General features: G+C 38.7%; 1 protein-coding gene across 1 annotated transcript; it reads right to left on the bottom strand.

Annotated features, from left to right (window-relative positions):
• Positions 1–11,378: 11,378 nt before the first annotated feature.
• LOC113324383 lies at positions 11,379–12,305 on the bottom strand. The gene has a single exon (XM_026572704.1). The coding sequence runs from the start codon at positions 12,303–12,305 to the stop codon at positions 11,379–11,381; it is 927 nt and encodes a 308-aa protein (XP_026428489.1).
• Between the last annotated feature and the right edge of the window lie 594 nt (positions 12,306–12,899).

Below are 12,899 nucleotides of genomic sequence, written 5' to 3' on the forward strand. Positions count from 1 at the left end.
ACCGCTATTTGCACCCCAGACATGCTATTTCCACTCCACGGCTAATGGCACCCCTAACCTGGATAAGGGGCAACCATCTTCAACATTTCAAAAACCAAGTTTTGGCGGGAAATATCTTGGCAGCCGAACAGATTTTAGGGTTCGAGATTTAGATGGTTTTTAATGAGACTCAACTGCTGATTTTGATTGGGATTGATCTGTTAGGCCAAAACATGCTTGATATGCGTGATATAGTCGACCAACTTGGGGTGGATTGTTCATATGAAGTAACCATATTTGACGGGAAAAATGGTTAATCAACAACGTTGTTTCTGAATTGGAGATTGATGAGATTTTGTTGGAGATTGAATCAGAGTGGACTGGGAACGACGTGTAAAGATAAAACAGGACTGGTATGTGGTTCAGATTCGATTAAATTGGAGTGCTCAATTGGTTCTCGTGAAAATAGAATAAGAAGATCTATAGTCGGGTTCTGTTGATTGGCGTGGAGGAGTTACACGAAGTATTAAGAGTATATCGATGGCAAGGGTCCTATCCTACCGTCAGGAACGAGTTTGGTAAGAATTTTAACAACTCAGCAGACATGTAGAAAGAAAAGAAGTAAATATAGGAAGATTTTGATACATCTCGACAAACCAGGGACGGTGAGTAAGATTTGGTTTGTTTCTGGTAAATTCGTGGAAGTTTAGGAAAGAATATCTCCTCTGGATTTTAGGGATTCGATCCCGTGATATCAAAGAAGAGTTTGTACAAGATGTATAATCGATTCTATCCAGTTTGGGAGTGTATCGACGGCTGCATACGCGTAAACAAGAAAAGAAAAGTCTGAAACTTACGAGGGAGGAGAAGAGAAATTATTGAAGATATTCTCGTGATATGTTTCACCTGTTGTGTATAAATAGGATCTTTGGGACTCAACAAGGGAGAGTCAAGAGTTGGGGGAAGCCAACAGAAGGCTACAGAGATCAGCAGGAGAAGTTGCATAGAAGGAGTTTCTGCTGGTATAGAAGAAGAAGCTGCAGAGCATAAGACACACAGAAAAAGTCGCAGAGAAATATCGTTGTTCAACAACAGTACAAACATATCGTTTATAAACAACAATTACATTAGGTTTTTAGCCAATATTCTTCTTTGTAACAACGACGTCTGTAACATCATTTCAGTGTTGCAAATCTCTGTGTTATACAATTTCTCCAATAAAACACCTTTTTGATCTATGGATTATTATTTTGAGCATGTTTTTGATATGAGGAGCTAAACCCCAACACTGGGATGACGGAGAAAGCCATATTTCATGCGTGTGGCAATTATATTTAATTCTTTTTATGATTTTTTGCATTAATTTAATCGTTTTATGATTTTTCTTAATTAGTTGTGAAGTCGTATGATGATGTATGCTTGGTCTAAGTGCTTTTGATGCATCATGTTAGTGATTTACAGTTAATCTTTTTAAAATCTACCCTGGCAAAGAATTAGAGTCAATAAAAAAGAGCTATAATTGTCTAAGAATTGATTTTTGAACCACATGATATGAGGTTCGGTGGAATCCTGAGTCTCAGTAATCTCTCGACATTGTGACAAACCTTGTGTATATATTTTCTTTATTTTTAGTGTTTTCTATTATTAAGTCTGAAATCGAGTCTACACAAGTCCGAGTTGAACGAACTTTATTTACCACTGTAAAACCACATCACCACCCTTTAAATTTTCTCCGTGTTGTCGAGGCTTTGACCTATCTGAGCCTTTGTGAAGACTCGGATGGTATGCGCGTCGAAATATATCCTTAGTTTTTGTGTTGCCACTACTAAGGCATATATAAGCTGCTCCACCTTGGTATAGTTACGCTCCGCTGAACTGAGTGTCTTACTGATGTAGTATATGGGCTTTTCTCCTTATCATTGATCTCGTACTAGTATTGCGCTCACAGCGTAGCTTGTTGCTTCTAAGTACAAGGTGAGTATCTCTCCTGGCTCCGGCTTCTGTAGGATGGGTATTAAATCCAAGTATTCTTTGATCTTCTGAAAATCTTGCTCGCATTCCTTGGTCCACATGAACTTGCTTCCTCTCCTTAGTGTATCGAAAAATTCTTTGCATTTATCCGATGATCTTGCTATGAATCTTCCCATGGAAGCTAAGATTCCATTTAGCTTCTGTACTCCTTTTAGTGTTTGTGGAGATGGCATTTCCATTATTGTTATGAATCTTTCGGGGTCTACTTCTATTCCTCGCTTAGTTACCAAGTATCCCAAGAATTTTCCCGGGGTTAATCCGAATGTGCATTTCTCCGGGTTCACCTTCATGTGAAAGTTTCTCATGGCTTCAAATATTTCCCTTGGATCTGACAGGTGGTTTTTCGCCTATTTGCTTTTGAAAAGCATATCGTCTACGTAGACCTCCATTATCTTGCCTATCCATGGCTTAAAGATCTTGTCTACCAATCGCTGGTATGTTGCCCCCGCGTTCTTTAGTCCAAAAGGCATCCTTGTATAACAATACAAGCCTCGTGGGGTAAAGAACGCAATATGCACCTGGTCTTCTTCTGCAAGAGCGATTTGGTTGTAACCTGAGTATCCATCCATAAAGGATAGCCCCTGGTGATCTTCAGTTGCATTGACTAGTTGGTCAATGTTTAGCAGCGGGTAGATGTCTTTGGGGCACACTTTGTTGAGATTGCTAAAGTCGATGCAAAGGCGTACGCCTCCGTTATTCTTGTGCACAATCACCATATTGGATATCCACGTGGGATACTTGACTTCTCGTATGAACCCTGCGGTTAATAGCTTTGTAACTCCTTTTCCACCTCTTCCGGGTAGATGTCTGCCACCTTTCGGATGCGTTGCTTGAATTGTGGTATTTGTTGTTTGAGCCGAAGGTAGTGGGAGACCAAATTCGGGTAAATTCCAGGCATATCTTCCATTGACCATGCAAAGACATCTGCATAGTCCCTTAGTAGCCTTTGTAGTTGCATCTCCTATTCCTCTTCGAGTAAAGTTCCGATGTTGATCATTTTTGGCTCCGCCTCCGTTCCGATGTTGATTTTCTTTGTTGGTTCCACCGGCGAGAAGGTTTTTTTCTGAGGACGTTGAGGAGTGCTTTTATGTAATTGTCATTTGGCAGAGACGTTCTCCCCTTGAGTGGCGGAGGTGCTTATCTTTGGAACTGATATGGCTTCGGGTACTAAGAAGGCTCCGTCTTTCACTTCTTTGGTGTTTTCCTTTCGTCTTTTTCTTTCGTGCTGCTGGGCAGCAACTCTTTCTTCGTTGAGTCTGACCTATGCTAGATTGCATAGCCTTGCATCTTGCTGGTCACCTTTGATTTCCATTTCACCCATGGGTGTAGGAAATTGAAGGTATTGATGATATGTCGAAGTTGTTCCTTGTAATCTGTGGACCCATAGTATGCCCATGATTACATTGTAAGGCGAAGGTGCTTCCACCACGCAGAACCGTGTATTGGTTACTAAGGGTCCTGCACAAACCTGCAAGACAATTTATCCTTTTGGTCTATAGACTGCTCCATTGAAACCATATAAGTGGAAGAATCCATTTTCTCCACTGTCAAACCCATGTGTGGGTAAGGTTCGTAAAACAATACATTCAATGAGCTGCCCCCGTCAACGAGGACCTTCGTAACGTTCCATCCATGGATTGGAAGAGTGATCACAAGTGGATCATTGTGCATTTCGACCTCCTGATTGACGTCTTTTGTTGAGAAAGTTAATGGCGTGGCCATCCATTCTTTCCAAGTGCTAGTAGGTGGGCCGCTTAGCTTGAACACCTCGTGGGTTTCTAGCTTTTTTCTGTTTCGAGCTAACTCGAGGATGTCTTCGGGAAGTTCTTCTTGACCTCCGCTGGAGAAGGTGATCATGTTGATGTATTTGCCGTCCTGAGGTAATTCTATCCTTTTCTTCGGGGCCGCCTCAGTTTCAGCTGGTTGTATCTGTACGTACTCCATGAATTTTCCTTCATCTATGAATCTCTGAATAATGTTCCTTAGGTGACGGCATGTATCAGTTGTATGGCCATAGTACTGATGGTACTCGCAGTACTCCTTAGCCTCCTTCGTTTTATCTGGTTGCTTTCCCCTAGTGTTAGGGTACGGAAAACCCGGCTTCGCTCCATCCTTGTTTAGAATGTGGGAGAACGTGGTATTTAGCTTTGTGTAGATATTATCTACAAACTCGTCTCTTCCTTTGCCTTTTCCATCTTCGTATTTTGAGATTTTGTCTCGAGAACTAGTTCTGCCCCCGTTGTCGTTTTGCCTCCGAAATTGGTTCCAGAGAGTTGGTTCGTTGTGCAGATGCTGTTGCCTTTGTTTGTGCCCTGGGGTTGTCCTTCTGGATTTCTTCAAGTCTGATGTAGCGGTCTTGGACAACCCTGAGTTCTCCTTCGGAATCAAGGGCTCTGTTGTGAAGCTCCACGAAGATAGCTGAGGTTCTATCAAGTCCGTACTTATAGCAATTAATGTTAAAATCTGGATTGAATTTTTCGATTGCTTGGCACATATTTTGCCACCTATCTGTGTACTGCATTAATGTTTCTCGGGGTCCGATAGGTAAAGCAAATAGCCTATCTAACCCTGCCTTTGTTGATTTGTTGTACATGTATGTCTCCAAGAATACCGTAGACAATTGCTCAAAGGAGTCAACTGAGTTTGCTGGTAAATTGTCATACCACGTCAATGCTGATCCCGTCAAGCTTGCAGGAAAATACCTACAAAGTACTACCTCATCTCTTTCCCAATGGGCAAGGACACGAGTGTAGTATCGTAGGTGGGCTACGGGATCAGAGGTACCATTGTAGGTCTGAAACGCATGTACTGGGAATTTCGTAGAGATAGGCTCCCTCAAAATGCGGAGAGACAACGGAGATGTTGTCGCTTCATGGAGCACTTCTTCTAGCCTTGCACCTGCATGGCCGGTTTTCATCCCTTGTATTTCTTTCCGCATCTTCTCCATTTGCTCCATAACCATGTTCACATTGTGAGCATCTCTGGAAAATGCCTCATCATAGTAGGATTGAGAGGGCTTGTAGGTTGAGTCTGTCTCGTCTGGATCGTGGTGCGTCCTCTTGGTTCCCTTAGATGGGTTAGCCTTCAGTGGGTTAAGATCCACCCTTCGTCTTCCTGAGATAGCTCCATTCTCACACCTCTTTAACGGAGGGTGAGTTTGGGAACCTTCGATCTGTATGTCCATCATGTCTTTGAGATTCTGGCTCTCCTGGGCCATATCGTGCATTGCATCCTCATGCTCCTTGTTATGGAGTAGCAAAGCTGCTACTTGTGCTGCCATTTGTTCTTCGTTGTGGATTCCTTCACCCTGAGGAGTGTTGTCGGCCGGATTCTCAGAGTTATCCACTCCTTATTCTATGACCGGTGTGTCTGGATCTATATGGATTGGAGTTAGGTTTCCCAACCCTCGTCCCGTAGGAACTAAGGTTCTGGGTAACCCTGCGTTGGCCGCAGGTGGCTGCGTGACATTGGGATGATTCGGTAATGGAATGTCGTAAAGTGGTTGATCTCCTGATGTTTTCCCCATCCCTTTAGCAGAAATAGGTGCTTTGTTAGCAATCTTTCTTATTGATATTTCACTTTGTCCGTCCTCTGCTTTAATTCTTTGGTTTGCTTGAGACGGCTTTTGAGATTTTCCTCTCGTGATTGTTGGTCGTGAGCTTGTTGGTACTCGTTTTCCCGTAGTCTACGTAATGTGTACAGCTCAGAGAATCGGATACTAAGTAGTATTGATGCCTCTGTTGAACTGATAATACTAAGTGGTAAAAGATATTCAAGATCGCAATAATAACAAAGAACACTAATATAAAGTAAATGCTACTAAGTTATCATGAGACACAAGATATAACGTGGTTCGACTTTCGTCTACGTCCATGGGGTAATGAGTGATTTGTTTGTATTAAGTTGTAGTGGTTACAAAAGATCTTAAATGCTTCCCAAGGTAATAGAGAGAACTCAAGTTGAAATCATTACTTAAGCTCTAAACATTAATGAGGTATAAGCTTAAGACTAGATCTTCTTCTCCTAGAAATTGAATGCCCTTAGTTTGTTGGTGAGGCTTGGTAATTATAGCCGCTTCTACTCCAGGTATATATTTGCTGCCTCTGGGTCCATCGTTTGCTGATATACCTTTCATACAGATTGTACCTTCGTTCGCCACATGCTTCCTCCAGTTGAACTCTGCCACCTCAGCTGACCCACGTTCCTTCGAGAACTTCCCAACCTTAGTATAGGTTGTACCTTCGTTCACCGCCAGCTTCCGCCAATCTGGTTCTGCCACATCACCTCTCTCCACGTGCTTTGATTATACGTGTAGATAAGAGATTTGTGCATTTAATGCTGATTAGATTTGTTATCTAACTATGTCCCTTCGCCAGCTGCCTCCCCCTATGCTAGGCTTTACTTTATCCATCTTGACCGTCGATACGTTTCTTCTTGGGAGAAGATAAAGTAGATCTACGAAAGTATCTTCTGCTGCTCAGGTTCTTATGTACAGCAAGGGCTACACAATTATATTGTATGCGGCCACTAATATTGTGACACGTGCTCCGCGGAATATTGGTATTCACACCTGAATTCAACAGCACAATAACTTGTATACATTCAATTAGGGCTGAACATGGTTTCGGTTTTCCGCTGGAACCGGACCGAACCAGCCCAATTAGGAAGAAACCAAACCGAACCATTTATTAATGGATTGGTTATGGTGTAGAAAGTGGAAAACCGATAGTGTTGGTTTTGGTTTGGTTTGACCTCTAAAACAGAACCAAAAACCATTGGAAAACCTATTAATTTTTAAACTTAGTTTCTACCTTGATTAACAAGTATTAGATTCTACCCATTGATTTAGAGGATAAATAGAAACCCTAAATCTGATATTTCAGTATGATATTCTCCCTCTTTCTATTTCTCCTTCTCTCAGTCGCCTCCCTTCTCCACCCCTAACTACAGCAGTCACTGCTGCTACTCGACTTTCTTCTTCCCTTCTTCATTCTTTTTTGTTTATCAGTAACTAAATTAAGATATATTATATATTTTCTTTTGATCTCTAGATTTAGAGTAAGCTTTAACTATTCTTGATATTTTTTTATTTATTTTTTTGTCTGTAAATTTGTGTAAACCAATACTATCGGCAGCTACGATTTTTTTATCTGTAAATTTGTGTATCTTTTTTTTTGTTTGAGTCGTTTGATATAACTATTGGTTAACCAAAAACCACTGGGACAAACCGAAACCGGCTGGAACCATTTAGAAACCGAACCAATGGTTAATGGATTGGTTTGGTTTAGATTTTTAGAAACCGATAGTATTGGTTTCGGTTTTGGTTTGGCTAGAAACCGAACCAAAACCGACCATGAACAGACCTACATTCAATCCTTAAATGACGTTGTTGACATTATAATAACAATGCTAATACTCCCCCTAAAGGTAAGATCGGTAGATTTTATCAATCCGCACGTCTTTGTTATTTCCTTTGTAGTCCATATAACTACAAGTACATGATATGTTACTCCCCCTTAGTCTATGCTTTCATTCTTTCGTTAGATAAACGTTTAAGCACCAATGTCCTTTCCCTTAGTGATGCCAATCAATATGAATCAATACCAGTATCACTTGTTTAATCCATATATTTTTCCCCTTTTTGTCACAAAATGACAAAGAAACGAAAAAATAAAGGACAAATATTTTTTCCCCTTTTTGCAACCTATAAAGTTAAGCACGAGGGTTCTGCACACCATTTTTGATAACCAATATTAAAACCAAAACTACAAAGTAATTTGTTTTTGATATGTTACCAAGGAAACAATTGCCCGAAGCAATTTCCCTAATAGTTTAGCAAACCAAAAATCAACTAAGCACCTTAGTTCCTTTGCTAAACCGATTGTGCAAATACAATCGCTTATTCGATAAGACCAAAATAAAGATAAATCTATTTTTCTCATCAGGTTCTAATTATCCATATAACTTAGACCTTTAAATTTTAAACAAGACAATTACTAGGTTAGTTAACTAGCATTTCTTGTTAAGGCATTCGATTAGACTTGAGTAACCAAAACCTCCTCTTTGATAAGTCTAACTAAGATCAGAATTAACTTAGTTTCTCTTATCCGAAATCGAATTGGACTAAACAATTCATCCGTAAACCTTTTCTTTCGTTAAGCCATAAACAATTCATACAAACCAAATAAATCAACTTGCATAATCATTCACCTCAACCGGAAACAATTGAAATAACATAGACATTAAAGCACCGCAATTGCACCGAAATTTTGTAAGCCTAAACGATTGATACCAAACAATAAAGCAAGATAACAATAGTTTTTCTTAACCGGAACCAATTTAATCACACACACATCCATATACAAATAATGGAATAAAACATCAATTGTACCGAAATTTTGTTAATCAAAAGCAATAAATATACGCAATAAAATTAGGCTTTTCTTAAACAGGAAAACGATTAACTAACAAACTCGTTACCTCAAATTTCGCATCCTCTTCTCCAATACGTTTGCATCCTCTTCCAGGGAGAATTGATATCGAAATATCATTATGTTTCCATCCTTATGCAAAACAAAAGAATAACAACAACCAACCTTTACCGGAGAAAGGTTGGAAACCAGCTTTTAACTATTGCAAGCAAAAGTTGAAAACCCCGAAACACATATGTGAAAAAGCGGGGGTACAACAACCACACCCAATATTTTGATTAGCAATCTGTATGGACTCACTCCAATATACTTTCAAGAGAATCAACTAGACTCAATCTTAACAAAGTATATCAAAGAGTTATATCTCTCTTTCTTGATTCAATTCTTACTCAAGCAAACAGAAATCTGCGAGTCTAATTGAATACAAGAGAAATCACTTGAGCGGTACCAAAGACCAATGTTCAAGTATCGATCAATTACAATCAACAACCAAAGGTCGGATTTCCCAATTGATTGATTCAAACGCACAACCTGTGATATTTCAATTATATACTCCCTTCGTTCCTTTTTAATAGGCTGGTTTCTATAAATAAATGTTTCAAAAAAATAGGCTGGTTTCCTAATTGGGAAATTCAAATGTTACTTTAATTTTTTGGGACCACTGTTCTCTTAACTTCTTTTGATGACAAGTGTCATGTGGACCATTTCACTTTAGTTCTTTTACTGACAAGTGTCATGGGGACCATTTCACTTCACTTATTTTATTGACAAGTGTCATGAGGACCACTTTCAATGATTAGTTCTCTTAATTTCCTTAAATTTCTCTAAAAATAAAACCATCCTATTAAAAAGGAACGGAGGGAGTAACAAAATATAATGCGGAAAAGAAATAACACAGACACCAGAAGTTTTGTTAACGAGGAAACTGCAAATGCAGAAAAACCCCGGGACCTAGTCCATATTGAACACACACTGTATTAAGCCGCTACAGACACTAGCCTACTACAAACTAACTTCGGTCTGGACTGTAGTTGAACCTAAATAAATCTCACACTGATCAAAGGTACAATTATGCTCCTACATCTCTGATCCCAGCAGGATACTACGCACTTGATTCCCTTAGCTGATCTCACCCACAACTAAGAGGTGCTACGACCCAAAGTTGAAGACTTTAATAAACAAATCTGTATCACACAGAAAAGTCTATGGTAATAGATAAATCTGTCTCCCACGGAAATACCTACGAGTTTCGTTCCGTCTTTTGATAAATCAAGGTGAGCAGGAACCAATTGATAAACCAGACTTATATTCCCGAAGAACAGCTCAGTATTATCAATCACCTCATAATAATCTTAATCGACGCGACGAAAGAAGATATTGTGGAATCACAAACGATGAGACGAAGATGTTTGTGATTCCTTTTATATCTTGCCTATCGGAGATATCAATCTCAAGCCAATCGTTACGATTGTATTCAATACGATAGAAATAGCAAGATCAGATCACACAACTACAGAAAGTAGTATCGGTTTGGCTTCACAATCCCAATGAAGTCTTCAAGTCGTTAACCTACAGGGTCTCGGCAGAAACCTAAGGTTAAAGGAGAATCTACTCTAGCTTATACAACTAGTATCACACAGGAGGTGTGGGGATTAGGTTTCCCAGTTGCTAGATGTCTCCTTTATATAGTATTTCAAATCAGGGTTTGCAATCAATGTTAGTTTAGTAACAAAGCATTCAATATTCACCATTAGATAAAAACCTGATTAGATTCAAGCTAATATATTTCAACCATTAGATCGAAAACTTAGCTTAGTACACACAAATGAAATGCACGTTTTAGGTTTCTGTAACCATACTCAAACATGTACATTCATTGGTTCAACGATAGTTAACCAAATGGTTAGCCATATGAGCACTTTCATATCAACCATATTATTCTTTACCATAACTAGTTCAAATGTCTCAAATGAACTAGTTAGAGAGTTGTTATATTGCTTAGATATTATAGAAGTATAAAAGACACAACCCGAAGCAAAAACGATTTGATTCTCTCGAATCGATTCATGAACTTTATAGCCACGGTTTGCAAACTTGCATTCCTTAGTTAATATAAGTATAAGTTCACGAATAATCGTTTTTAGAAAATAACCAACCTAAGTACGCGGACTTAAGTACCCGGAATAAATTTGTAAATAGTTCACAAACTCCATCAGATTTTCTCGGGAAGAGAACCTATGACAGTACGCGGACTGGGTTCGCGGACTCTGTTCCGGTTTTCCTGAGCAGCAAAGTACGCATACTTTGGTTCAAGGAATAAGGACTTATACATGTATGTGTTTCCACACAATGCTTATATCCAACAATGGTTATATAATCTAAACTCTCATTTCAATCATTGAAACATTCTTAGAAGACGTTATATAGTTGTTATTCACAAACCATTTTTCGTCAAAGCCATTTTCAAGTGATCGAAACTTAACATGACTTTCGTCACTAGGTAAAGATGAACTTGGCCAAAGAGAAATCTTACTAACACATATTTCGAGAAATAGATAAGCGAGATAAACTCGGCTCGAAATAACAAATGTGTATAATCATAGTCTATATAGCAAAACGACTTTTGTCTCAAGATAGGAGATAAAGTAGATGGACTTTTGAGTGATAGATAAGTTCGAGTCTCCACATACCTTTTAGTCGATGAAGTTCCACCAGTTACTTGAGTATTTCTTCGTCTTGTATGATGATCGCCATGGATTTCTTGAGCTCAACTACACTTTCTATCCTAGTCCGAGACTTAGCTATAGTAGACTAGAAATCTTTTTTTTCTTTTCTGAATCACATTTTATTAATTTGCAAAAAGAAGGGTTTTGAAAGATTACAAGGAATAAATTAATACAAAAAACAACCAACTATTTAGGCTTTTACAAGACAAACTTAACAGATTCTATAATATTCCACATTTGGTTGCTTTACTCTTGCTAGAATGTTAGGTCTTCCATAATATGCTTGTCTTTGCCCTGCTGCCAATCTAGCACCTTTCTTTGTTGTTGTGTCTGCTGCAAAGTTTGTTTCCATGTAGCTGTGTAAGAATATGATAGATTGAATGTGTCTTATTGCCTTCTGCCATCTCATTTTCACAAACCAGGGCATCTGATTGTTTTCAAATTCAGTTATGACTGTTTTGGAGTCTGAATTAAGTATTACATTATGCACCTCCCATTCAACTGCCAACTCCACTACACTTATGACTACATATACTTCTGCTAAGTAATTTGTAGCAATACCAATTCCACCAGTTATAACTCTCAATACTTGACTCAAATGATCTCTAATCACTACACCAAAACCAGCAAGGCCTGGGTTCCCAATTGAAGCACCATCACAGCAGAACATGATAAACCCAGGACAAGGTGGACTCCAGAAACAAGTTTTAATATTTTGAAATTTGATTTTTCTTGGTTCAAGTTTAAAGTACAGGATTACCTGATTATCAATGTCAGAATTCCAATTGTTGCTTTTCATTCTGAGGCTCCCTTCATAAATTGTTTTTTTGATTCTTGCCTTAAATCTTGGAATATTTGGATTTATCTGTTCAAACCACAACTTGTTTCTCTGGAACCAAAGTTCTTTTAAAATTGCACAGGCTGCTATGATCCAGCATTCTTTAATGAAAGGACTTTTATTTTTTGCACTGCTCCACACATCTTCAAAGGATTTTGGAATTGCAAAGTTGAATACAGAGCAAATCCAATGCCAAATCTGCTTACTGAACTTACAGTCCCATAACAAATGATGCATATTGTTTTGTTCTTCTTCACAAATGCAACACCTGGATGCTAATTCAAAACCCCTTTCTACCATTACAGAGTCATCCACATACACTCCCTGGATTATTTTCCATATGTTGCTTGCTATGGAAGGATGTAAAAATGAATTCCAAATCTTTTTGTAGCATTGTAAAGACTGTTATTTGTTTCTTATTAAATTGACTGCAGAAGCAGTTGTGAAGTTACCTTTGATTTCTCCTTTCCATATTAAAATATCATCACCAACACCAACTTCAAGTAGAGTGTAATGTGCAAGAATTTGTTTTAGCTCTTCAGATAAATTCCATTTTCCTTCAATAATTAAGTCCGAGACTTTTAGATTGATATGCTCCTTAGCATACTCCGTGTTTCCAATCTCTTCAATTATAGGAGTATTGCTTAACCATGAATCAAACCAGAAAGATATCTTTTGTCCATTCCCTACGCACCATCTTATGTTTTCTTTCAAGTGATTCCAAGCCCATTTTAGTCCTGGCCAAATAGATGAAAGTAGCCAGTTACTCTTCCATTGATGTTGTTTGTCTTGAAATTTAGCCTTAATAAATAGGGCCCATTCAGCTTCTGAGTTTATTACCCTCCATAGGATCTTCATGGGTAGTGCTCTATTGAGAGCTTCCAATCTTTGTAA

Source organism: Papaver somniferum, chromosome 11 (assembly GCF_003573695.1).
Source record: "Papaver somniferum cultivar HN1 chromosome 11, ASM357369v1, whole genome shotgun sequence".
NCBI classification, from domain to species: domain Eukaryota; kingdom Viridiplantae; phylum Streptophyta; class Magnoliopsida; order Ranunculales; family Papaveraceae; genus Papaver; species Papaver somniferum.